General features: G+C 44.1%; 3 protein-coding genes, 1 long non-coding RNA gene and 1 other non-coding gene across 8 annotated transcripts; 3 read left to right on the top strand and 2 right to left on the bottom strand.

The window, feature by feature from the left end:
- Positions 1–2,338: 2,338 nt before the first annotated feature.
- On the top strand, positions 2,339–6,696 carry LOC117838540 (uncharacterized). Its single transcript, XM_034718605.2, has 9 exons — positions 2,339–2,903; positions 3,452–3,664; positions 3,753–3,953; positions 4,133–4,240; positions 4,338–4,475; positions 4,715–4,966; positions 5,060–5,380; positions 5,512–5,819; positions 6,314–6,696. Exons 1-8 carry the CDS (start codon positions 2,436–2,438, stop codon positions 5,677–5,679), a joined length of 1,869 nt encoding a protein of 622 aa, XP_034574496.1. The 5' UTR covers positions 2,339–2,435; the 3' UTR covers positions 5,680–5,819; positions 6,314–6,696.
- On the bottom strand, positions 6,657–7,675 carry LOC140221283 (uncharacterized). Its single transcript, XR_011897025.1, has 2 exons — positions 7,608–7,675; positions 6,657–7,371 (listed from the first exon to the last, which is right to left on the bottom strand). It is a non-coding gene; the product is annotated as an uncharacterized lncRNA (long non-coding RNA).
- A 102-nt stretch (positions 7,676–7,777) lies between these two features.
- On the top strand, positions 7,778–10,510 carry LOC117838541 (hypersensitive-induced response protein 1). Of its 2 annotated transcripts, none has more exons than XM_034718606.2 (5): positions 7,778–7,929; positions 8,529–8,746; positions 8,950–9,070; positions 9,462–9,650; positions 9,933–10,510. In XM_034718606.2, exons 2-5 carry the CDS (start codon positions 8,537–8,539, stop codon positions 10,295–10,297), a joined length of 885 nt encoding a protein of 294 aa, XP_034574497.1. In that variant the 5' UTR covers positions 7,778–7,929; positions 8,529–8,536; the 3' UTR covers positions 10,298–10,510. The 2 variants fall into 2 exon arrangements, with proteins under 2 accessions (XP_034574497.1, XP_034574498.1); XM_034718607.2 differs by having other exon boundaries at positions 7,790–7,929; positions 8,525–8,746.
- On the bottom strand, positions 7,802–10,047 carry LOC117838542 (uncharacterized). Its single transcript, XR_004636638.2, has 2 exons — positions 9,909–10,047; positions 7,802–8,011 (listed from the first exon to the last, which is right to left on the bottom strand). It is a non-coding gene; the product is annotated as an uncharacterized protein (transcript).
- Positions 10,511–12,238: 1,728 nt separating the features above from the next.
- LOC117838886 (2-oxoadipate dioxygenase/decarboxylase, chloroplastic/amyloplastic) lies at positions 12,239–21,130 on the top strand. Of its 3 annotated transcripts, XR_011897044.1 has the most exons (12): positions 12,239–12,528; positions 13,445–13,594; positions 13,720–13,929; positions 14,567–14,688; positions 14,781–14,944; positions 15,799–15,953; positions 16,354–16,579; positions 17,032–17,091; positions 17,164–17,262; positions 17,716–17,805; positions 18,599–20,089; positions 20,643–21,130. XR_011897044.1 is itself a non-coding variant. In XM_034719079.2 (7 exons), the coding sequence occupies exons 1-7, from the start codon at positions 12,343–12,345 to the stop codon at positions 16,450–16,452; spliced, it is 1,086 nt and encodes a 361-aa protein (XP_034574970.1). In that variant the 5' UTR covers positions 12,239–12,342; the 3' UTR covers positions 16,453–16,598. The 3 variants fall into 3 exon arrangements, 1 of the variants encoding a protein (XP_034574970.1); XR_011897043.1 differs by having other exon boundaries at positions 17,716–20,089; XM_034719079.2 differs by lacking the exons at positions 17,032–17,091; positions 17,164–17,262; positions 17,716–17,805; positions 18,599–20,089; positions 20,643–21,130 and having other exon boundaries at positions 16,354–16,598.
- Positions 21,131–26,248: the final 5,118 nt, after the last annotated feature.

Consider the following 26,248-nt stretch of genomic DNA (forward strand, 5'->3'; position numbering starts at 1 on the left):
TGGTTAAACGTCGTGATCAAAGTTAAAAGCGACAAATATTTTGATACGGAGTTATATTTTAAGAATGGAGGAGTTACCACTTTATTTTCATTTGGGTACATTTACGATCATGACGCATGAATTCGATATGATTTGTCTATCATTTTACTAAATTTCTGTGCCTCAAATAACAAAGAGATTGTTTTTTATGGAACAAACATTTCTTGTGGAGATACAAAGTCTACTCGTGCCCAGCAAAAGGCACACTCCTAGTACATGAGGAATTAGCATGTGGCTCGTGTTGTGGGTTCGTGTGCGCAGTGGCGGAGCTGGGGGGGGGGGGGGGGGGGGGGGGGGGGGGGCAAGGGAGCGTTGTAGTTCCAAAAATGCAATGAACAAGTAGAATATAGCAGCCATGTGTATGTATGCAATGTGTAATGCTAGTTGGAGGTGGGTTAGTTCTAAGTTAAATAAACCAGGAGTCTAAACCCTCACAGCCCACAACAACAAAGTCCCCAAAATGCAATGAACAAGTAGAATATAGCAGCCGAGGTACTTATTAATCAAAGCCAAACTAACACAGCTAATGAATATATAGGAGAGTGCGTAGTAGAATGGACGTGGCCATGCAGAACAACAGAGTCCTCTCTAGTTCATGCACATGTTATTTGAGCAAGAAGCGATCACACGTCGGGGGGGGGGGGGGTTATTTGAGGAAGAAGCGATACAAATCTAATTGATCCGTTTCAAAATGTAGGTTGTTTTAGTTTGATCCTAAGTAATTATTTTTCTAATTTCGAATCAAGTCTATAAAAAATACACCAACATCTGTTACATCAAAGAAAATTCATGAAAATATAACATGAATATGTCTTAAAAAGTGAATCTATCTAGTATTACATATTAATATATATTCCTATAAATTTGATCAAAGTTATAGAAGTATAACTTACTACAAAATTAAATAGACTATATTTATATAATTTGGTGTGTGTGGTGGGGGGACACTTAACACTGTCCATGCCCTTGAAAACAAGTTTTCTCCAATTAATGTCACAAACTGTCTAAAAATTTGTTGGACGGAATGGGAAGGTAAAAAGGACTAAGTGGACGGAATGGGAAGGTACTAAGAACTAACGTAAGTCTAAAAAAAGGAAAATTGTTCAAATCTCCTTATCCCATAATTCAAATGGTTAATAATCAACTATTAGCAGTACATGCATTAAACTCAAAATGTTTGGTTAGACATGGCTGTAAAACGTTTGAGTTGGGCGATGATGGTGTGCTTGTCATTATTAGCACTCTTAACTATGGGGTTCATCTTATTTATCCATATTTCCCCGAATCTAATTATTAGAATTTTGACGAGTATCTTATTTTATTTGCACACATATAGAGGGTGTTTGGGAGCACTCCACTCAAAATTTTTGAGCTCCATTCCATCAACTCCACCACATTACAGCTCCACTCCACCAACTCCAAAAAATATCAGAGCTTTCCACATGTTTGGCAAAATGCATAGATCCAGCTCCAAAAATAGAAGATCTTGCTGTGTAAAGTCCATTATACCCATGTGAATGGGTCCCACTTGTCAGTCTCTTTAGTTCTCCCTTTCTTCTCCATTATTCCCGTGCGAGCAGGGGCGGGCGCGCGGCCGGGGTGGCCGCGCGGCGGGCGGCGGGCGGGGGCGGGCACGGCAGGCAGGGCGGGCCGCGCGGCAGGGGCGGGTGAGCGGCGCGTGACGGGCGGGCGGGCGACAGGCCGGGGCGGCGCGGCGTGACGGGCGGACGGCGTGGCCGGCACGGCGGGCGGATGGCGCGGCGGGCGGCGAGGTGGAAGGCACGGACGGGAGGCTTTTTTTTGTTTCGCGAATCGGTAACTTGTGTAACGAGTGGCAATGGTGGGTAAATACCCACCAACTCCACGAGGAGGTCTGCAAAGTGGGTTTTTGGAGCACCTCTTGAGGTACTCCACAAAAAACGTGGATCTACCCCTTGCTCCACCTTTTTTCTGGAGCTGGAGTTGCTGGAGCTAGACGCGTTTGGCTGTGAAATTTTCGGAGTCGGTGGAGTGAAGCAATTTTTCGTGGAGTGGAGTGCTCCCAAACACCCCCATAGTATCAATTATCTATGTTATTTGTCTCTACTTCGCAATTATTATATGAACTATATGCACGTGAAGTTGTTTGATTTGTTATGCCGCTGTGACGTACAGGTAATTTTGATAGTTTGATTTGAATTTCAAACGAGCTCTAAAAATCTAGCGAGCAAGCGCAGCCTGAGTCGCTGGAACCGGCTTTACGGCTTACGGGCACCGATCGATTCGACCGGTTTCGGAAGGACACGGACGGTCCCGCACCTTCCCTTGAGCCGGCAGACGCACCCGACCGGACCCACTCGGGAAACCTTGCGCGGCTTAGCACCCATCCCGACCTCGCCGGCGGCGAGTGCGTGCCCATGGCGGACGGCGGCGAGATGGACGAGGAGGCGATGCGAGCCTTCTTCCCGCTCTCCTTCGGCAAGGCCCCCGCGCGACCCAGCTCCGCGGCCTCCTCCGCTGCCCACTCCTCCACCCTCCGCAAGCCCCAAAACCCTAGTAACCCCAAGCCCTCCGCCTCCACCGCCGCTGACGACGACGGCGGCGCCGTGATTGGACCCCCTCGGCCGCCGCCGGCGCCCGCGGGGGAGGACGACGACGAGGACGGCGGCGGCATGATCGGGCCGCCTCGGCCCCCGCCGGCCTCCGCTCACGGCGAGGGGGAGCACGACGAGGGCGGCGGCATGATTGGGCCGCCTCGGCCTCCGCCAGCGGAGGACGACGAGGAGGAGGATGAGGACGACGACGACGACATGGAGGATGATGGCGATGGTGGGTTCAATCGGATCCCTCTCAGCAATGAAATTGTTCTGCGGGGGCACACCAAGGTAACTGCGAGCAATGTGCTTCTGCCCTCGTTTATTTGGTTTTCTTAATTGTTGCTGTACTGACGTGACCTTGTATCTTAGATTAGCTCGATTGCTTTAGGGTGCCATTTTCTTTTCTGAGATAATGTAGCTGGATTAAGTTGATTTCAAGAGACAAATCATCAACGTTTCCATGCTGTTTGCTGACTACGGCTTTATTCTAGGACACACCCCAAAGGAGGCAGATCGATTGTTGATGGTGTTAAAGTTGGTTTAAACCATATAATATAGTGAAATGCCAAATGAGTATTAACTGTTGGTTATCTTAATATCTTGAGAAGTAGTGCGATTTGATGGTAAAAATGGGTTTCAACTTTGAATGCCTAAACTTTTAGCAAAATGTCAATTTTGGTGCTCTAATTGAAGCTGATGAACTGATTTTCAGTTACACAAACAAATTACCGTATTTTTTATTCATGAAATGCTAATTTGCTACACATTCTAACCATGTTGCTATAGTTTCCAGTACATGCATTTTACTGGTTAATAATCACATCATTTCTGTCCAGGTTGTCTCAGCCCTTGCCGTTGACCATACAGGATCCAGAGTGCTCTCTGGTAGCTATGATTATACAGTGCGCATGTACGATTTCCAGGGTATGAATTCCAAGCTGCAATCATTCAGACAATTGGAACCCTTTGAGGGCCATCAAGTCCGTAGCCTAAGTTGGAGTCCAACATCCGATCGATTCTTATGCATTACTGGTTCAGCGCAGGCCAAGGTATTCTTTCTTTTGTAGCCTTTCAGAATCTCCCAATACTTTCACGACTATAGCTGAAATGTTGTTATTTACGCTTATGCTTTATCAGATTTATGACCGTGATGGGCTTACGCTCGGCGAGTTTGTTAAGGGTGATATGTATATTCGTGATCTGAAGAATACAAAAGGTCACATTTCTGGGCTGACAGGTGGTGAGTGGAATCCAAAGTCAAAAGAGACTATATTGACCTCATCTGAAGATGGATCCATACGTCTCTGGGATGTTTCAGACTTTAAAAGTCAAAAGCAGGTATTTTGATCTTTATTTCTATTTGCCAGATAGTAATTGATTGTATCTAAAATTATATCAGGAGACCCTTGGAAATATTGGTTTAGTTTACTATCTGGTTGCTCAGAATTCATCGTTATTCAAAACTTTTATCATCTGAAATGTGGATAGCTGAAGCTTGGTGATTACTTTATGAACAGGTCATTAAACCTAAGCTAGTAAGACCAATGCGAATTCCTGTTACATCATGTGCATGGGACCATGAAGGAAAACGGATTGTGGGTGGCATAGGAGATGGTTCGATACAGGTATATATATTTTCTGTAGAATCCTTATTTTCACTTTGAAGTTCAGTAAAATTGTTTGTTGAAATGTTCTCTGACCTACATACTGTATCCTCTGTAGCTCTGGACTATAAAAACTGGATGGGGTAGCAGACCAGATATCCATGTTGAGAAAACACATACAGAGGATATTACTGGAGTTAAATTTTCAACAGATGGACAGATTCTTCTGTCAAGAAGTATGGATAGTACTTTGAAGGTAATTTACCTGACCCTTGAAGATTGAAAACTCCAAAACTTATATTGACTTTTAACTTGTTTTTGAAGGGATGTTAACCATTCATGATTATTATTGAACTTGCAACTTGGTGGTTTGTCTGGTTGGGGTTAGATATTTTTGTTCTGTTTGGTGTAGTTGTACTGTAGCATTTGCCTTATTCTTCCTTCTTTTTTTCTATTGCATGATATCTAATTGGGATACTACATTGGCATATGCAGATATGGGATCTGAGAAGAATGAAAACTCCTTTGAAAGTGTTTGAAGATTTGCCAAATCACTATGCTGAGACAAATGCAGCCTTTAGTCCAGATGAGCAACTTATTTTTACAGGAACCTCAATTGAAAAGGATGGCGACAATGGGGGACTACTCTGTTTCTTTGATAGAAAGAAACTTGAGCTTGTATCAAGGGTGGGGATTTCACCACATTACAGTGTGATAAGGTGCCTATGGCATCCAAGGATCAACCAGGTTTCCCCGGGCCCCCCTAGTACTCAATGAATTTCAACTGGTGAATACTTCCATTTTAATGGATATTATTAAACTTCTTTGTTTTTCCTTTAGGTGTTTGCTACAGTTGGGGACAAGAAAGAAGGCGGGACTCATATCCTTTATGATCCTTCTATTAGTCAGAGAGGTGCTCTTGTATGTGTTGGACGGGCACCAAGGAAAAAGTCTGTTGATGACTTTGAGGTGCAACCTGTCATACACAATCCACATTCATTACCACTTTTCAGAGATCAACCAAGTCGTAAGCGTCAAAGAGAGAAGATACTGAAAGACCCTCTCAAATCACACAAACCAGAAGCACCTGTTAATGGCCCAGGTTATGGTGGAAGAGTTGGAACTACAAAAGGCAGCTTACTGACACAGTACCTCTTGAAGGTACACATACATAATTTCTCCTTGTGTTTTGTATGTATGATGGACTTAGGTTGTTTCAAGGTTCTTTTTTTAAATGTATGTCTCACCTTCAACCAACACCACATATTTTGCCCTATTTATGTGTTATACAGGAAGGTGGTTTAATTAAGGAGACCTGGATGGATGAGGATCCAAGAGAAGCAATTTTGAAATATGCTGATGCTGCAGAGAAAGATCCAAAGTTTATTGCGCCAGCTTATTCTCAAACCCAGCCAAAACCTGTGTTTGCAGAGTCTGATTCAGACAATGAAGGGAAATAACCCTGTGTCTTGTTACCTAAGCTAGCATACACATGTATTCTATTTTCTGACAGCTGTTGACTTATTGCATAAGTCCTGTAACATGTTTCTTAACAATGGAGAAACAAAAGAACATCTATAAGAATCTTGAAGACAAAAAGGTACCACAAAGTTTCTTCTTCCTTTTTAATTTATTTTATCACAGTGGGGGCTTCCTCCGCTGTACAGTTCTCAAAAAAAAAAGGTACCACAAGTCGTTTCAGCACTATGTTTAATTTTCAGAATGGATGGTAGGACTTAGGAGTTCCGCCCACTCATCATTGAAAAATGGATAAGATTTAGTTATTATAACAGTTCACCACTATAACCTCTTTAGTTTATTGGATGTTGTACCCAACTAGTTCAAGATCTGGATAATATGGTTCTGACTTGCGTGTCTTCATAAAAATATCATTGTTAAATAACATTTCTTTTATTTACCATAAGCTCATTGGTATGAATGCATCTTTGCAATCAATAAGTCATTAGGGTATAACAATATTCTGCAGTCTATTCTCTCATTAGTCGCTACTCGCCAGAACATGTGGGAGCAGAAACCCCATTTATCTTCAAGATTAGTATATCATCTTTGATGCCCTGCATTGTCACTTTGCAGAATTAACTTCTGGGGGAGGGAGATTCACTGTTTCTCTTTGCAATCTCATGGAAGAGTCATCCGCACGGGAACAAGGAATACAATGTGGCATTGGCATCAGTTGCGGCAACTTAAGCATATCTCAGCACATTCATGTTGTGGCATTATATGGCCCCCGCAGCGCATTTTGCTCATGCTCTACCCATGCACTCTTAATCATAGTCTTGTCTGTATTTGGGAATTGGGAAGCGTTACCCCAATCCCCAACGTAACTGTTGTGTGGAATGCAGCCAACGTTTAGCCAGTTTCCACTTTGTAGCATGATGTATTGGTTATCTTTTTTTTCTTTTAACAGAAAACAGTATTTCTTTCCCATTAGCATTTATCTGGTTTTTTTTTTGCCAGTGCTGCAACTTGAGAAACGCTGGCACACCCGCTGTGGCATGTTGCTGGTAATCTTGTCAGCGGTCATCTGTTATGTATTAAGTTTTTTCCCCTTAATTTTTGCTGTCATCTGTTATGATCTTGAGTTGACGGCATAATTGAGTGCAATGCCGCGCACGGTGGGCATGCACGCCGTCAGGCTGCCGCCGGGAGGTTGATGGGTGCGAGCCTGTGAATCCGAGTCTCACCTTGGTCCAGCTATGTTGTGTGCCTCCGAAACAGTTTCAATTCATACAGCTAAACCATCTGCCTAATCAGAACCTAACGATTTGACTCTTCCTGAACCATAGTCACGTCAGATCTTATCCGTTGCTACAACTACGAATGTTGTGACAAGTCTTGTGGATCGAAGAAACAGCAGAGTTTCATGTCTTAGACTGCACTTACGCCGACGATAACTAGTTCCACAGAATTTCTCTGCACTCGACGCAGACGACTATGGATGGGGATGTAATTACCGAGGCGGATTCTTACAATTTGCCTTGATCGCATCGCCCACCATCTTGTCAACTTCGATGAGGCTTTGACACCAGCACAGGCTCCAACGAAGGAATTTCCTGTCCCTTCCACAAGAAATTAGGCAGCAAACGCCGACGCGGAAACCAGCAGCTCTGGGAAGTCTGCCCATTTCGAAACTGAATAAGACATGATGACAATTAAACTGCCTTGCCATGCCAGTCACGCATAAGAGTTGTTTAACCACTAACAGCGACAGACGATTCAGTTTGAAATATGAAAGTTGCTGTTGACAAAGAAGGAATGCAAAAACAACGTATTGTATTTAAAGAACCGCATTCTCTATGGAGAATGTATGTGAAAAGAATACATGAATAATGTAATGTAATGGATATGATTAGGGAGCTGACTGTACCAGCCGTTGTATTGGATGACGGGTTTCTTGAAGATATCCAACCATCAAAATAACCCCTGACAATTTTCTCCCTGCGCTGTGGACAGAATGGTCATAACAAGGGAATGATACAGAAATGCAGACCTTGACCTGGATATAAAACTTCTTGCTTTGCAATTGGGACAAGTTGAGTATAAAAGGACAGCCATCCTACATAGCTCAAACACAGAACTCAATTAATCCATATATTCGTCAACAATCGGAGCCATCTTCATAAGTTACAATATCAAAAATCTTCAGCAACGTTTGTTGCTCCGTTGCTCAAAGATCAAAACAGAGTAATGTAAGTTAACTGTTCTCCTTCCCCTCAATTATGTCTGATGTTTGATGAAGATAAACCCTGTCCTATGGGAGCTTTTCTCCTCCTGCACAAAGTGTTCTCTGAGATGCCATTTTTTCTTCAAGCGTAGATAGTTGGAAGTTTCAACTCGTAGAAAACCAAAACTTACAGGTACAGTGAAAACAGAGAGAAAAACTAGGTCTTTTATCCCAACCACACCGAGGGGGGAAACTGCTACATCAGTAGTAAGAAGAGGGTATGCCATTTTGTGAACAATGGCATACAAACCTTAGGTTTCTACAGATCACCAAGTGCAGAGGATACATCCAGAAAAACAAGTGAAAATATTGCAAGGAATGATTCATAACGTATTTGACAATTTAAAAAAAACATACATATTTCGACATTTTAAAAAACCATATTTCAGAAAAGTTGTGTTGCTAGCATGCTCAGCCTTCAGGTTACCTATGTGTAGTTAGTTTTCCTGTACAATCCAAAAACTCCACAATAACTAAAATGGGAAAAAAGTAACTGGCAATATTATGTTCTGTAATAAAGTTCTCAATAAGATTGATTCATATATCCTCACTGTTTCAAGACAGATATTAGAATGGGGAAACTACCGGCAGCAATCGGCAGGTTCTTCTGCTTTGTACAGGTGAACCAGTCAACAGTAGGCATCAAAGAGAGATTTGGGAAGTTTGAGGAAGTCCTCAATCCTGGATGCCATTTTATGCCATGGATCATTGGAAACCGAGTCACTGGTCAGCTCACACTAAGGCTTAGGCAGCTTGATGTCCGCTGTGAGACAAAGACAAAGGTACTGTGATATCTAACTTTTGACATCTCACAAGTCAGATTCAGCTTCCATGTTCATCATAGAGATTTGTTAATTGTTATGATACCTATTAGATTTTACCAACTATTTTCAGATAGGATTATTCTGATCTTCTGCTCCACTTATTTACCATTGTTTCTGAATACAATTTCTGAACTTATTTTTATATATGTATCCTCTCACAGGATAATGTTTTTGTTACTGTTGTTGCATCCATTCAATACCGAGCAATGGAAGACAAAGCAAGTGATGCATACTACAAGCTCAGCAACCCGAAAGCTCAAATTCAATCATATGTCTTTGATGGTAAGGCTAATTTCTAGTGTGCTCCATTTCAAATAGTTGTCCAAACTGCCCCTGTGTGGGGATACAAAATCAAAGTAGTGGACATTGTTCAATAGAATTGCAGTTTTGACCATTTTATCCTATGAAATACAACTCATTTGAAACCCTTCACATCTTTTACAGCATTTATAGGATCAAAACACTGTTATAATCATAACTACACTCCTTTACCCCCTTAATGAAAAAAAAAACTAAACTGGGGTCAAGGATCCAGATAATAATTGGAGTTGACAATGCTAAAGATGAAGTTTTTTATAAGGACATATACAAAAGTTTAACTAAATGCTCAGATGTTCTATAATATAATAACAAGACATATCCAATTGAATCTCACATGGTCTCTTTCTTACAGTTATAAGGGCAAGTGTTCCCAAACTAGAACTGGATGATGCTTTTGAGCAAAAGAATGAAATAGCAAAAGCTGTGGAGGAGGAGCTTGAGAAGGCAATGTCTGCTTATGGTTATGAGATTGTGCAGACACTCATTGTTGATATAGAACCAGATGAGAAAGTTAAAAGGGCTATGAATGAAATTAATGCTGGTATGTGTCCATCTACATTGGTGAATCTTGCTTTTGGGCTATGATGAATGTACTCATAGAATTCGCAAATGACCTTAAAGAAAATTTTCTATTGACTCTTAGTACGATTTAATCTGAAGAGTTAGTAGAGATTATGTTAATTTCAGTATATCAATCAGTAATCCATCTAAAATCCTAAGTTTGGTTCTGTAAAGAGAAACATATCACTCACTTGACATCACAGTAATATACTGCAATCCGGTGTTTAGTACTAACCACCTTTTTCTCGTCATTTTTTTTCAGCTGCAAGACTCCGTGTCGCAGCAAATGAGAAGGCAGAGGCAGAGAAGATCATTCAGATCAAAAGGGCTGAGGGTGAGGCCGAAGCCAAGTATCTCTCTGGCCTTGGCATTGCAAGGCAGCGTCAAGCCATAGTTGATGGGCTAAGAGATAGCGTGCTTGGCTTTAGTGGCAATGTGCCTGGGACTTCAGCTAAGGATGTGATGGATTTAGTTCTGCTCACGCAGTACTTTGACACCATGAAAGAGATCGGAGCAGCATCCAAATCTTCTGCAGTTTTCCTCCCACATGGTCCTGGTGCTGTTGCAGATATTGCCAGTCAGATTCGTGATGGATTTCTTCAGGCATCTACTCAGCAGGCAAAGTGATAGATTGCATTGAAAGCGAAAATTCCATTAAACATGAATCTAGATTGGCAAGTTTTCCTGCTACTTTGTCATAATTGAGTGGGCTTTTACATGCCTTGAGAATATAGTGTGAGATTGTTAAAGTATCAAGCTTGTATAGTTTGTGCTTATAGAATAGGTGTTCTGTGTACAGATGCCTCATATAAAGAATGAAGTGTGAGCACCTTACAAGAATCTAGTTAATTATTGTGGTGTGAATGTGTGGGCATACGAGAGCTCTAAAATATAATGTTGTCGTATCTTTTGTAACTTCGATACACAGCTTTGATTTCAGAGACTTGAGTAGTCAATTTGCAAGGTTACACATCTAATCTTATCATATTTTGCCAGATAGCTGCACCGGCAAGCAAAATTTGCATTATTAAGCCAAATAGGAAACCGAGGGTTACAACTAAGTAAATTAGATCAACCACATCAATCAAATGGCACTGCATTGTGCATGAAAACATTTCCATTTAGCCAGTTTGGTATTCTCAGGTTATCAAAACCTGGAGATTGAAATATTGGCACCTCAAATTTTTTCCATTTCATTTCAACATTTCACACGCTCAGGATAGCTTTACATGAAACAAGTCAAATTCTCTATTCAGAGCTTGAAGTTGGCAACATTTCTTCCAATAACATACTAGTCAGAGCTATAATTTAGCGGCACTACCATCTCCCTGTACTGAACCAATTAGGTAAAAATAAAGCTACTAGTCATTAAAAATCTACCCTGCCTTTGCAAATTGCAATCCCACGCGAACCCATCAACAATTCCTTCGTACCTGAGCAGAGGAAACGCGCCGTGCGTTAGTAGGGGTGGTCTTTCTTGGAGAAACCTTCCTCCGGCCAGTAGCTCAGCCACGCGAACATGGGTCCCTTCGCCATGGCCAGCTCCAGGATGTCGGCGGCCGCCACCCCCGCCTCCACGTCCCTCCCGACCACCCTCACCGCCTCGGCGAGCCGGTCTTGCCCCCTCCCTCGTGCCCCGTCAGACGCCGGAGCCTGCGCTACGGCATTCCTCCTCCCGCCACCGCCTCGCCCGCCGCTCGCCACCGTCCTGTCGCCGCGCGCGGCCCGGGCCCTCCCGCTGGAAGGAGGCGGGGAGACGTGGAGCAGCGTGGAGGGGAGCGCGCGAGGGACGGACGCGGGGACCGAGGAGGTGGAGGGATCGCCGTCGCCGGCGGGCGCCGGTGGGGGTGAGGGCAGCGGCGGCGCGTCCGCCATGGCTTCGCGGGAAAGGCCGCCGCTGCTCGCATTGGCGCGGTTTTTTTCTTTTATTACCCAGATGCGTGGACTAATTAATTTAGGATGGGGATTCCATGGCCCAGTAGGCCTTGCTTGACGAAGCATGTGAAAGACTGAAAGCCCATTTCTAACCGAACACCATGTGGACATTCGCCGCCGTGGTCCCGTAAAAACAACCTTGGAGGATTTGAGCAGGCCCACTTCTAGACCTTTCTGACCTGATCTCCTTCCTCCATCGGACGGAGGACGGAGTAGGACAAGTCCACTCGCAACTCTAACCTCTTTCCACGTCAACCCGCCGTCCGCATCTTCATCTCCATAGCTTCCTTCCCGGGCACGATTAAGAAGGTGTTCGATACAAAGTGCTAAATTTTAGGAGGAAGGTTCAAACGCTAATTAGGAGTACTAAATATGAGCTAATTATAAAACTAATTGCATAATCTCTATACCAATTCGCGAGACGAATCTATTAAACCTAATTAATTCATCATTAGCAAATGGTTACTGTAGCAACACATTATCAAATGGATTTAATAGATTCGTCTTGCGAATTAGACTCCATCTGTACAATTAGTTTTATAATTAGATTATATTTAATACTCATATATAAACATCCGATGTTAACAGGCAGGAGGGTGTATAATCCACCCTGCTCCGCTTGTCATCACCCGCACGTCGGCGCATGCACCGCTCCGCTCGCTTACTTGTCGTGCTGAGCCGCTCAACTCCGCTTTCCCCCCCTGCTCCGCCTCTCGATTCCCTATCGTTGCCTCCCCATGTCCGCCGCGACCGCGATCCTCGCCGCCGCTCGCTCCCCGGCGGCCGCGCTTCACCGCCTGCACCTCCGCGCCCCCGCGGCCGCTCCCCTCCGCGTCCCCGGTCTCCGCGCCGGCCCCGGATACCGGGGCATTGCCATGGCCGCCGCGGCGCATGCACCCGTCCCCGCCGACCCGCTTCCCAAGGTACGAACACGCCGCCGCGTAAGCTCGTGCTCTCCATCTGCTCGCGTCGCAAAGGGATGGGAGGGACGTATTTTAGGCGGTGTTTGGATCCTTAGCTAAAGTTTATGCAATTTGTCATTAGCCTATGTTTAATAATTAATACTCCTAATTAGCATCCAAACCTCCGATGTGACCGGGCTAAACTTTAGCCAAGGATCCAAACACCCTCTCAGTCTCGAGTCCTTTTTCTCTTTATACTGATCTTACGGATGTCACTGGCCGATGAGTAATTTAGTTCGTCGTGTGCTTTCGGGGACCACGTTTGGTAGCACCTCTGCCTGCACTCTGTTGCTGATGCAGCTACGCACTACTGTTAGCTTGTTAGTGTCAGAGGGACAGTGATCTCAGGTCTCAAATTTGGGAGGGTACAATTTCGTTGTACCATGAATCAGTAGCATAGAAAGAGAAAGACATCGAGGGGGGATAGTCGACGAAGTCCAAACATATGCTTTGTTTGATGATTCCATCGATTCGCATCATTAAGAAAGAAATAATCCATTGATCGGAGTGCAGCTTCAAGAAAAAAAAAATGGTCCACACTCCACAAAGTCATCGAAGATAAACCTTTTGGACTTAATAATTGGCGGTTAGCAAAGTATGCTCCAGCTGAGGCTTTTACTTTTGGTACCTTTGTAGTGGCAGTGTCTTGGCTCCTGACTCTGATGGGTGCAAAATTCATGTAGACCCATGCTGAGGCATGAGATGATGTAATTTCTGTTGGCTGCTCATGAATACTAGCTGAAGATCTAAATACTGTAACGATGGAACACACAACTTTTTTGTACAAATTTTGTTTTTGTTCTGCTTTATTAAATATATTTCCCCCAAATTTCTGAGGGAAAAATGGAGTGATTCTCTTAATTTTCTTGTATTTCAGGGTGCTGATTCTTTTTTCCGAACAGTTATCTCAAACATGGAAAAGGTTTATTTGAGCAGGAATCCAACAGCCAAAACCATTTTGGAGCTTGTCCGTTCTTATGATGGTGACCACATTTGTTATGATCACCTTGCTTTCCGGACATTTGGGGTGAGTGCTGAGTGCTAGTGTAAATTTAGTTATATAGTCTCCCTGTATGCTTTCTACATAGTGTGAAATTGTGCAGTATTGATTATGGTAAATATAAGTAATGGATCTATCTGTTACAACTGCAGGTTGATGGTTATGGTATAAATTCACTTGCTGAATTTTTCACTGATTTTGGTTATCTACCTCGTGAAGAATTAAGATTTCCAGCAAAAAAGCTTAGAGCAATATGGTTTTCCCCTCCCACCAATGATGGCACTGGAACTGGTATTTATGGACCTTTGCCAAGGATATTCATTTCGGAACTTCTTGTGGATGAGTTGAGTGCTCAAAGCCAGGTAAATTCCTGACTTTCTGCTTCACTTATTTCATCCATAGATTATCAAAATGAAGAGTCGCACATTTCATGTTTAGTTTGAATTAAGGATTTGAAATGTATCGCAAAGACATTGCATGCTTGAGGAGGAAAGGAGGGGTGGTAAAAAAAAAGTCAAATATAAATGATGTAAAAGACTGTAACTCAAAACTCCCATTGATTACAAATTCGTCTAGGATTAAAACAACACTAAGAAGTAACTAGGTTTCTGAAGGATCCAAATTGCTTTCTGGGTTGCATGCCTTTCTGCTTGTTTTTGCATCTCCGACGGATGGCAGTGCCGCAAATAGTGCATAACCTCTGATTAGGCAGGCTAGGAGGCTGATCTGCCTAGGCAGCTATAGCAGAAGGGTGGTACTTAGTACCTACGTGGGTTAGGTGATTGATTTTTGAAATAGAGGCATTATATATTTTATACCTATTACGAGATCAGACTGTTAATCATGTATACCTATTACATGGGTTAGGTGACTGTTAGTCAGGCAGGGGATAGGATGTATCTTCTAATAAGTCTCTCTTTATGTTTACCCCTTAGTCCTTTACTCATGTCGATATCTTTTGTTTACCAAACAAATTCATCAGGTTATTTTTATGTACAGGAAATTATCCACAAGTACATTAGAACTTCTGGCAAAGGAAACAAACATGCTGCTCTTGCAAGTATATCTGGGGAGCTGACATGGGAGACGCCCATTTATTCAGATTTTCAGGTTTTGTCTAGGTACAAACATGCTGCTCTTGCAAGTAATGCTGCTTTTGCTTCCTTATTCTATTGACATCTGTGCTTTCTTCATTCTTGTTTTTGGACAACAGGGAAAGTGAATATGCTGCATGGACTCTTGTTAATGGCTATGCACTAAATCATGCCACAATTTCCACACATCGCCTAGAGTCGGATATCAGAAATATTAATAAGTTCAACAAATTTGTGGAGGTCAATGGTTTCAAGTTAAATTCAGAAGGAGGGATTCTGAAAGGTCTGTTTTTGATATCTGTTCCATCAGATTACATTTAGTAGTTAGTGGATGCTGATATATTACCTTTAATTTTGTATATGCCCTATATGATTACACTGAACATTGAATGCATATTTTGCTTGGCAATGTCACAGATAACTGCATTCTCTGGTACTTGATTACGTAGTGTAGTTTGACCATGTTGAAGTGCACATGTTTTTAGATAAATAAATACACATGTTATTCAGAGAAAGTTATTAGCACTCCTGTCCTGTCGAAATAAAACCCTGCTCTTCCCACAATTGCAGGCAAGGTATTTCAGGCATATGCAGCTAACTTCTATGTTACCATATTACCTTGACCTGAGTCCTGGGAAGATCAATGTCTCCATTAGTCTTGATGTACAATGTATGGGCCAATATGGGCCTAGAATTGATTGGCCTAATATATATACTCAATACTCATGGTCATTCCATCCTCTTTGCAATCATTTGGCATTCATATAGAGCTATGTACTATTTTTACTATGTGTATCAGTTCAAAAAACAACAGCTAAGGTGCTAAAACTCCGATTGGTGTTTCTGCCACCAACCTGTTCAATGTAAATGCTTCTATTTGCTTCTAATATAATCCCCAATAGTTCAATTATTCAAAAGAAAAACAAAGTCTGAAAAAGCCAAGTGGGCAATTTTACTGTGTTCTTTCCCCTGGAAAGCTTTAAATAGTTCCTGTTTTGGCTAAGATTTGGTCGCTTGAACCCTAGTGCATAGCATATCTTGGATTTTTTTTGCATGAAGTGTACATGTTTCTTATTATTGTTCCATGTTTTGTAAAGAAGCTAAGTTGCATGCTTACCCCCTTTTATGTGATCATAGTGAGTCCTGATGGTCTCCTTCAGCAAAGTTCAACAGTAGCTGATTCATCATTGTTTACGTTTGCTGATGGAAAAACTGAGTCTATTCCTCGATCCTATATTGAGTTTGCTGAACGCCTACGGCTACCACAGTTCAAAGATTTGCAAGATGAAGAGGTTTGCATAATTTTCTCACTGATTCATACCTTCTTTTGTTACATGACACAAACATTGAAGAGCATCACTTAGAATTTTGATTGTGAAATATTCTGTTTCCTGCTGATAAGTTAACATGGGGGATGTTTTGCTCCAAGCCCTACATGGTTACTGTATAAATGTTGTTTTCTTTTGAAATATTAAATTATTGGTAATAATTATTATATGAATATTTTAGTTCTGCGACTTAAATAATTCTCCTGAATATCAGCAATCCCTCCTATCCACTGTTCTCTTTATCGAACTTTTGGGTTGTCCTGTACTACGTATATTGGTTCCCTGAAGAACTCATGCTTATACTCTTTACCTGCATCAAAAACCCTAATCTGCTAAACAAAATGCTCTTTTTGTAATTTTGTAGGTGAAAGAACACCATAGGCGCGATGGTTTTGAGGTGGGCAACGCAGACAAGATATTTGAGAGCACGTCGAAGGATCAGCTGACCCGGAGATCTGCATAAACAGTGAACTCTTGATGAACTGTTTCTGCATGTGATCCAATGTGTCTCTTGGAAGTGTGTTGGAGGCATGCGTTGTGTAAATGATTGTATCCACCTGGATAAAATAAAACATGAGAATCAATAAATAGTGAGTGTTTTCTAATCTACATCCTGTGTTGAATCTGAAAATTAGCTACCGTCATCGGCTTGTCGCTTCCTTTTTGACCCTACAATGGTTCACCAAGTCTAAACCCATTTCTGGGAGTGGGGGTGGCATGCAGGGTTTCATGTTCTAGAATAAACATGGAACGCACAGTAGGGGCTTCCCCTACTTCTCTCCCCTCAAAAAAAGAAAAAAAGGGGAGAGGAATAAACATGGCTGGATGACCAGTTCCACTTTCCAAGAAAACGCTGAGGACATCCTAGCACTTATGGTTAATTTGTGTTCGGCGTCCTTATAGCGCTAGGGCAGCAGGTCAAAGAAGGTGCTGCCTGCTGGGGTCATGAAACTGAACATGTATCTTTCAATAAGGTCTTCTGTAGGTACTAGAATAATACTACAGTATAACTTGGCACTGGTCCTTTTGTTGGGTGCAACAGGGTTTGGTGATTGGCGCAAATAGTCAGAAAGAATACCTGGTGAAGTTCAGAAAAAAGGAGGTATTTAGCACTTGACAGTTAGTTTGTATATTGTTTTGTCTTTCTACTGAATTGACAGGTAGTTCTTTTCAGATGTTTGTCTTCGACCGAACAATGGTTTCCTGTCATTCATTCACTTTGTACCTAGGTTGTGACTCGTACCAGTTCTTAAATTGTCACATCAGCCATCAGGTATGAATGTTCAATAATTGGTACCTACTTTTTGGGTTCTAATGAAATATGCACAACACTGGCTTTATTTGTATATGTCATGATAAGTTTCAGTACCCAGTTTTAATAATTTAAATGTAGTTATGATAAATAAACACTGAGAATTTCCTATCTGTGATAACCCTTTCGATGCAAAAAAAAAAATTGCTGCCAAACAAAAAGCAGAAAAGTAAATTAGTACGGCACAAACAAAGTGGGGGTGGGCTAAGAAAATAATTTTCTGCTTTTTGTTTGGCCATAGAGTTAGTAGAGTTCTTGACTCTTGGTGCAAGCAAAGGGTCAAAGAAAACCAAAGTAGCAGCCTCAAAACTTTGCATCGATTCATTAATCCTTGATATCCAAAGGGGCCCCCTGCTTTAGGTGCATTTTCTATATTTTCTCACTTGAATTTGACAAAGCTGTGCTCGCGTGCAGACATGAACCACGATTCCAGCACTTGGCATGTGGAGGAAAGAAACTGAAGGAAATCTGGAAGAGGCCCTGCTTAAACAAATATGCTAAAAGGTACATCCTTGGCTAGGAAATGTTAGCTACCATGAGCACTTCACTTGTCCTTCCACACATATAGTAATCAATCAACTTTGCTTCCCCTTCACAATGGTGATCCATCATCTTGAGGGGCCTCTTTTTAGCAGTGTTTCTGTACAGTACGCTGCATAGGAATATTATCATATTTTCATATTGCATAATCTTTGTCCAGTTGTTAAAATATATTTTGCATCACAGATTTCAGCAATTGCCAAGTGGTTGGAATTGTTGTTTGCAAACATTTCAGACTAATAACTTGCCAAATTCACACCAAAGGAGAAATATTAATGCTTCATTTTCTGATGAAAAATTGGTTCAAGCTTGCAAGTTCAATACTCTAAAGAAACCCTGTCTCAGTCATGCACTTGTTTTCCACCAAGCCACAAAAGCTGATTTAGTCCTGGTAACCCCAGTTACTCTTGCGCACTGAGGAATTCATGCGTTATCCATATAGCAAACTAGCAACTAGCAACCTGTAAACCTGTCACAGTCCATCTTCAGTTTAGCTATGTACTTATCTACTCAGATACCTGCACTCCCAGTGGCTGAAACCGAAGGGTAGCATCCAATTCGTGGTCCAAATCCAATGCTGAGCTCATATAGGGTCATGGATTTATCTGAGCCAAACGTGACATATGACTTGCAAGCTTTCTGGTCATGCATGTACAGGTGTGAAGCAAACCAGTCTGCTGACACTTGCGTGCACAACCTGGTTGCATGCTGAGGTTTGTCGCATCCACTTATAAAAATGCTGTGTTTTCCCTTTCAGAGAAGGAAACACAATGCTTTTACGAAGCTTTCGTGGTGCTTGCTGGTGCAGCAGCGAGTGTGAATATCTGAAAAGTGGTCAGCTTAGCCGATGCAAGTGAGTCCAGTTGGGTCACTATTCTTATCCTAGTTACTGTGAAAGCCCATGCGATTTAGCACAATTAGGTTTTACCGATGAAGAACTTGAAAAACCTACTTTCAGAGCAGAAAAGAAACAGTGGCAGCTAAATACTGAATCAGAATTGAAGGCAGAGCCAGATGATATGATTCTCCAAACATTAGAAGATAGGGTGTATCCGTGTATATGGTCCATGTAGATTTAACAAGCCCAATGGCACTGAATTAGCCAAGTTAGTTCTTTGCTGGAAAACATGTTAAGCCAAACTATACCATAAAAAACGGTTGATAACACAAAACTGTACAGTTGGTCGACCGGGGCCATTTAGACCCGATGGTGTAGACACAAGAATTAGATGTCATTTTCCACTTTGAAGGTAGTACGCAACTTTAGTTTAAAGATAAACAGTTAGCCAAAGTGCCATATAGACACTAACCCATGTCAATGCTACCGGAGTCTTAATCCTTAAGATTCTAAAGACAGGGTTGCGAGATGGAAAGTTAAAAGTGAAGATTCTACGAATCAGCTTTGGCGCACTGGCTTCAGCGATGCGGTCTCCATCCGCACGCAGTGAGGTAGACACTGATGAATTTGAAGCACTTTAACGGTGCGTCGTTTTTTTTTTATTACGTTTGCTGATTCTCTGGTCAGCACATATTTGCACGCTAGATTCCCAGCTCCTGCTTTAAGCCGTTGGTTTTGTCCCACTGTCTATATTTTAACCAAAAAGATTAACGGGCTGGATAAGAATGCATTAGCCGTTGCTTTTAAGTAGAATCACTTCACTGTTCTAAAGGTGGCATGTGCGGATGTGCCGTGACATACATAACAATTCTAGTATTTACAACTGCTGCATTTCCGCCCCTAAATTTGAAATGACTTAGCTAGTCACAGCCACTGGGCTACAATACAGTGGCTCTCTTGTACAGCTCCTAAGAGTTTTGGGCCTTCATTTTCAGTCCTCGTGTTGGCACATGCTGGCCTAATGGCCTTTTGTTTTCCTTGTTAAGAGCCTGATGAATTCTACCATTCATCTTCAATTTTTGTCGTACGAAGCCTGAGAGTCTATTAAGGCACATACGTACGATCTCTGCAGGATACTGTTACTGGATCTGTCGTCTCACCGACAGAGACTCGGAGACCCTGTTGTTACTTCACAAGATTTTAATGATGCAACAGCACCTTGGCAATAATATTTCCCGTACACCACCAACCATTTCTGGTGACCGGGACACCCTTTAATTAACTAGCACCAAACAAGGGTGCGATGAGACGTGCCTTTCCCCTAACCTCATTTGTGAGTGCAGCATTTTAGGTCAATACGTGCTTGAAGTCGCCGATCCCTACCAGCTCTCCAGGAAAAAGAAATTACAGGTGAGGTGACAGTTCAAAATGAACGATTTCAGGGGATTTCGCGCTGTTTTCCACATCAAATTCATGCGTTCCAAACAGTCATCAAACCGAAGGGGTAGGCGTTGCCCATGGCTCGTCATCTAGGGCCGGGGCGCGCCGCGGCAATGGGCAATCTGATCCACCGCTCCTCTCCCATGTTGACGAAGCTGCCATTGGTGAATACTTGATTCCGTGAGAGAGAGAGTGGGAGGTGATATAGAAAGGTGGAGATTTCCTCAAGATCCCCACACCTCTCGCCTAGTTTAGTCCGTGTAAGATTCCAAGAGCGTTCACCCCCCCCTTTCTCTCTCCATGGCCTAATCATTGCCATTAGTTTAATCCCATTGCTGAGGTGCACCCCTCGTTGGCCGCCCACATTCCCCTCTTTTCCTGCCAATGGGAAGTGAAGTGGATGCGCCCGTCACCTCGTGCCCTTTGTGAGGTAGAAAGGCACTTGGTACTATCCACTCCGTCCCCTCCTTTTCGCCCTCACGCACCTCTCTAAATCCTCTTATCTGTGGCCATCCGTCCATAGCTTGGATCCCGGTCAATGGCGCGGCGAGGCGGTGGCGATCGGTATCGACAGCGGCAGTGCTGGGGGGCACTGCAGGAGGACGCCGGTGATGCGGAGGAGGGAGGGGGTGGCGATGGCGCGATCAGGAGGAGCGGCGAGGTGATCACCTGAAGGATTTCCTACAGCGGTAGGCAAGTCTCATTCTTGGCTGAACAACGGAAGGAAAGGGAATAGCCTTTTTTTTTTCCTTCTTCGTTTTGGGGTGGTTTTCTTTGAACTGTCTGACCGGGTGTGCTCACGTCGATTTGTTCAAACGTATGCTTGAGTGTGTCTTGTGATCTGTTGTGTGTCTGGAGTTGGGTTGTGCCATGGTTGGGTGCGTGTGGAAATAACGCGTGTGTTGGTGTGAAGGATGTAAACACAGAGACAGAGAGGAATGAAGAGTTGTGACTTGTGAGAGGGAAACGAAATGCAGGGATTGATGAATAATTCTCACATTTTTGTAGTTAGTTCTTGACGTGTATGCCATCTTGTTTGATTGGAGAATTAGTGTTTGTTCATATTCTCATCCTGGAATACCATCTCTGCCTCATAAGGCCAGATTTGAGTTGAAGGGGCTCTTTCGGTTTCACAACTGCGGTCTCCGAGTATTTCAACTTTCCCTTCGCTACATGTTTCGTGTTATTTGTCCAATTATTACAAGGAGTAATAGACACATGAAAGTCTGCCGCGCTTCTTCACTGAGACGAGGTACGGTGTTTTTTTTTTCTGTTGTTGTCGCTATGGCTGGTGCGATTCATGGAGTCCCTTGGCATTTATTTCCTCAAGTATAGGCGATTCGAACTCGCTCACTTTTACGATCAGTTGCAACTGACTGATGCGGCAATGCCCTAGTCCACGTAAAAAAAAAAGGCCAAAAGGGCTCCATTTGCAATGATGTGATACTAAGTGGAGTAGAATCGTGAATTTAAAATGATTGGAGAATCACGAGAATTTGTTGTCGCGAAAATTTAGCCACACAACCAGATTGGGTTCATTTCGTAGTTGTTTTTTTAGAGGACTTCATTTCGTATGTGGAGTATAAAGTTTCTGCTGGGAGGACCTAATAACCATGTCATCTCCGGTTGTGCCAGACATTATTAGGCCGAAAGCTCCGCTGGCCCATTTTTTACTTCCTGGGCCCTAGTAATTGGGCCGTCATGTTGTGACTTGTGTGGGCCGAAGTACTAATCGCAACATGGAATTTTTTATTTTTTATTTTTCTTTTACGATTTCACAGGAATAAATAGCGGATTCAAAAATGTGTAGAAATAGACTCCTACTGGATTAAATGGCGGAAGCAACCTCTGAATAATACACTTTCAAAAAATCATAATTAATTCATATAAACTTGAATAGAGATAAATTTTATATAAAAATTATAGATCTCAACCAGATCTATAAGTTCAAACATTTTTCATTTAATGTCATCTTGGTACTCAAATAATCGATATAAGTTTTAGATCTAAAATTAAGCACAAAGATTTGGAACTTGTGTCGATTATTTGAGCACAAAGATGATACCAAATAAAAACAGTTTGAACTATAAAGTTGTGGATCTCATTGAGATCTACAATTTTTATATAAAACTTATCTCTATCCGAGTTCATATGAATTAGTTATAATTTTTTGAATTTGTGCTGCCTAGTTTGAGATCTAAATTTGAATTTTAGATTTGAAACTTGTGTCGATTATTTGAGCATCAAGATGATACCAAATGAAAAAAGTTTGAACTACAAAGTTCATATAGAGTTTATCTCCATCTGAGTTCATATGAATTAGTTATGATTTTTTGAAAGTGTGGCGGTAGCTTGTTTCCGCCGTTTTATCCGGCGGTAGGGGTCTATTTCTGCAAATTTTTGGATCGTCTATTTATTTATGCAAAATTGTAAAAGAATAAATAAAGAAAATTCTCGCAACATGGTTTGGTTGCTCTGCTGAAAAGTTCATTCTTTGGTTCGCCTGAATTTTATTTTTTTTCCTTTATTCATCATTCCTGAACTATCAACCCATCCGGTCCGTTCCGTCTTTCTTTGCCTCGTCTTGAGTCTTCCGCGGCTAGGAGAGGCGAAAAGAGGGCGACTGAGTCAGAGAGGATGAGGAACGGGGATTGAGGCGGCCGGTGTATATATTCCTTTCCATTTTAGGTATTCTAGGTGGGAGCGGTGTTGTCTTCCCGTCGGTGACCTCGTCGCCGGCGTGGGATGGTCTGCCTGGCTTCTTTCGCGGTGGTGCATGGAAGCTGAGGCTTGTCTTTCCTAGCGGCGGCGGCTTGGTGGAGGTGGCGCCGCTCCTGTGGAATAAGTTTCTCCGGCCCATTTTCCACTCTGCCGGTGTCTGCTCCGGTGCCGGCGGCGGGCGCGGGAGGAGGGAGCTCTCTGGATCTGGAGGATTTGCCAATGCCGGGTCTTTTCCAGATCTTGGTGGCTCCTGCTTAGGAGTCTGCTGCTCGGCGATTCAACCAGGGATGGCTGTTGGTTTGGTGGTTGCTTGGTGGGTGGACCTGTGTTGTCTTCGCCGCTTGCCGGCGAATTGTGCAGGCCCATGGTCAAAGAAGTATGGGGTGCGTCAAGTTCTCCGTCAAGTTCTATTGCGGCTCGAGTCAAAGCCTTTGTGCGATGGTACTTCTTCTGGCCTCGGCCTTCTTGTCGTCCTCTTCCTGCTTTGGAGCTGGCCTGGCCGACGACGGAGGTGGAAGACGGGCGAAGACGGCGGCAAGCACAGAAGACCCCGAGGACCTATTTGTAATTTTTCCTTTTTATAGGGCCTTGAGTGCAAGATGTGTGGGACAGCTGTTCTTGACTTTTCTGCATCTTTCTAGGATGTACCTGTACTGCTGCGTGTATTTGTATGTTTTCCTATCGTTTTAATACAGGTACGTTTCAAAAAACAAAATCATTCCTGAACTAAAAAGGTCCATCCGCTGGGCCAATAAGTGATGTCAATTCAGGTTAGCGACCTAACGGCAACGGAACATCAACGGTTTTCTATATTTTTCTTCAAACCTCTAAGGTTTACAAAATGTGGAGTGAACTCTTGAGAAAATGGCGAAACACTACAACTAGTTAAAAGGAAAAATCTTAATTGTCACATTTTATATAACTTTCCGGAATACATCAGACGCAAATCATTGCTCTTTTGGCACAGACTGGGCAGAGAGGAAGAATTTTTCAGTACAACTCAAAGTATTAGCAGCTGTGGATCGGAACGGATATATCAGGCGTAGCCAGCCCTAGCCCTAGGTAAACTCAGAACCCAGATTCCTATCAGGTACAAATTAGAATTATTCTAAATCAACATTCCAACATATTAGACTCATAATTTTTTAATAATTAGATCAACATCACAAAATCTAGATTCAACATTTTCTAAAACATAAATCAACAGTTTATTAAAAAAATTACTACATTCAACATTTTTCTTTCGGTGATGGTAGGGCCGTCGCCATTGCCGGCGGAGGCGCGGCGGCAGTAGTGGTAGTGGCTCGACCACACAATGCTAAGGCTGAGAAAAGATGACAAAGTGGATCCGAAAGTCCAAGTTGTTGTAGTACTGCTAGCAAGATTGATAGCTAGAGAGAGAGGTATGTAGCCGCACTTCCTCTTCCCCCGCGTCGCTCCCGCGTGGGCGACACGAGCGGGCGGAACGCCGCCACCACCCACTCCCTCTCTCCTCCCTTCCCTTTGCTGCACCGCCACTCGAGCCGGCTGCCGGAAGTCCGAGCGGCCCGCAAGGAAGACGGCGGCGGGGTGGCCTTTCTCCTCCTTCATGTATAGGCGGGAGCGGCCGCCTCGGTCGTTGGAGGGGCGGCCCGTGGTGGAGTCGGCAAGGACGACCAGATCCAGCGCCGGCAGGTGCAGATCCGATGTCCCCGCGGCAGGATCCGCCGACAGGCTGCTCCCAGGCATGGGGGGCGACAGCCGGTGACGGGTGAGTGCTGCACCATGCACGGCCATGGATCCTACCTGGGCTCGTGGCTCTAGTGCCTCTGTGGCTGAATCCGCATGACCCTTCAGTGGATCCAGCCAGCGGCGGAAGGAAGCAGCAGCGCGAGGCGGCCTCGTCCTTGGGGGCGGGTCCGGCGATGGCGGCGCACCAGCCCGGCCACGTGCGGGCACGGAGGAGGTGCCCCTTTTGTGGTGCTGGCCTCGCGCACGGGGTGGCCTGGGCAGTGAGATTGCCGGACCTGGGGAAGAAGGAGGTGCTGCTTCCGAGGCGCGCAGGCCCGGTGGCAGCCGTGTGTGTGAGCGCGCTGAGGAGTGGAGGTGAGGGTGGTCGAGTGACAGCGTCGCGATGCGAGGAGGCATGACTGTGGTGCCGCAGCGACGCCGTGGATGGGCTCCCATGGCTATGATCCAGGAATGTCGGGCTGAGTACGTGCAGTGCAAGGGGTGGGATGCTTCGGGCAAAAGCTTTTGCCAGCGGCACCCTAGGGCGTCGTTCTTGGGGGCGTCATCTTGGAGCTCTATCCTTGCTGCATGGGGTTCTCTGGGTGAAAACCCTGTCCAGATTCTGGACAAGCGACGGTGGCGCCACTGGCGTCGTCCCCTCTCTGGAGGCGTCGTTTCTAGAGACCCAACTCGGTTTGTGGCATTGCTGGTGACACATTGCTCATGGGAAGCTGCAGCCGATGGTGACGGGGGCAAGGCAGCATGGTGAAGGATGGCAAGCTTGATGGGGGTTGGTGAGCTCACGTGGAGGCGATCGCGGTTCTGGTGGCAGCCAGGGGTTGTCGCGTTTTGTTGGGGTGGCTGCTTGCAGCGGACTGCGGCGACTGACGTTGCTTGGCAACTGTCAGTGCGGTGTGGGATTGCGTCGGATGACGGCGCTTGCAGCGACGGCATCATGGGACGATTAGGCTTGCAGCGGATTGTGACGGGTTGCTTAGCTTTGCTAGGCTACTCTAGCGTAGTATGTCGTCGGAAGACGGCACAAGCGACTACTTTGGCTTGCTGACACAGCGGCGGAGGCGACGAGCACGGGTGGAGCAACGAGGCGAAGTCAACCTGCGGTGGTGGCTTGGTTGGATGGAGACCTTGGGAAGCAGGGCAACATTGCTCACAATTCTGATGGTGACAATAGAAACAGATCTGTGACATGGAGTACTGTGGCGGGCGTGGTGAGGCCCCCGCGTGTGGTGTCTCTTTGAGGCGACGAGAGTGAGGTGGAGTCCAATGACGAATGTGGCGAGGCCCCGCTCGTTTGTGTTATTGTGGTGGCGACTGCAAGGCAGTCTGCGAGAGGTTCGGATCTGGTGGTATCACTTTGTTGGGTGGAGTGTGATGTTGTAGCGGCATGACGGCGAAGGATCCCGTATGGCGATGGCCTTCTCGGTGCGGTACGGTCTGTTCTCTCAGTTCCTAATCTTTGTGAGGTCACACCTGGAGGTTTCAACGACTACATGAGATTGAGCTTGTTGGTGGATGCCGCGTTTGGCTGCCGTTGTTGAGTGGAGTAGTGCGGTCGCGTTGATATCTCAATCCAACCGATCAGGTTTTGACGGTTTCGAGAGTGGTTACCCGCGTTAATGCCCCATCCAACTGGACGAGCCTAGTTATTTTTTTTCTTTTCCTTTTTCCTACCTATGA

This window comes from Setaria viridis, chromosome 9 (assembly GCF_005286985.2).
Source record: "Setaria viridis chromosome 9, Setaria_viridis_v4.0, whole genome shotgun sequence".
Classification (NCBI taxonomy): Eukaryota; Viridiplantae; Streptophyta; class Magnoliopsida; order Poales; family Poaceae; genus Setaria; species Setaria viridis.

Coding starts and splice junctions, on each gene's coding strand:
- LOC117838541 (XM_034718606.2), top strand. CDS start 8,537: ATGGGGAAACTACCGGCAGCAATCGGCAGGTTCTTCTGCTTTGTACAG. Junction 8,747..8,949: donor GCTGTGAGACAAAGACAAAG/GTACTGTGATAT, acceptor ATCCTCTCACAG/GATAATGTTTTTGTTACTGT. Junction 9,071..9,461: donor TCAATCATATGTCTTTGATG/GTAAGGCTAATT, acceptor TCTTTCTTACAG/TTATAAGGGCAAGTGTTCCC.
- LOC117838886 (XM_034719079.2), top strand. CDS start 12,343: ATGTCCGCCGCGACCGCGATCCTCGCCGCCGCTCGCTCCCCGGCGGCC. Junction 12,529..13,444: donor CCGCCGACCCGCTTCCCAAG/GTACGAACACGC, acceptor CTTGTATTTCAG/GGTGCTGATTCTTTTTTCCG. Junction 14,689..14,780: donor GATTTTCAGGTTTTGTCTAG/GTACAAACATGC, acceptor TTTGGACAACAG/GGAAAGTGAATATGCTGCAT.
- LOC117838540 (XM_034718605.2), top strand. CDS start 2,436: ATGGCGGACGGCGGCGAGATGGACGAGGAGGCGATGCGAGCCTTCTTC. Junction 2,904..3,451: donor TTCTGCGGGGGCACACCAAG/GTAACTGCGAGC, acceptor ATTTCTGTCCAG/GTTGTCTCAGCCCTTGCCGT. Junction 3,954..4,132: donor ACTTTAAAAGTCAAAAGCAG/GTATTTTGATCT, acceptor CTTTATGAACAG/GTCATTAAACCTAAGCTAGT.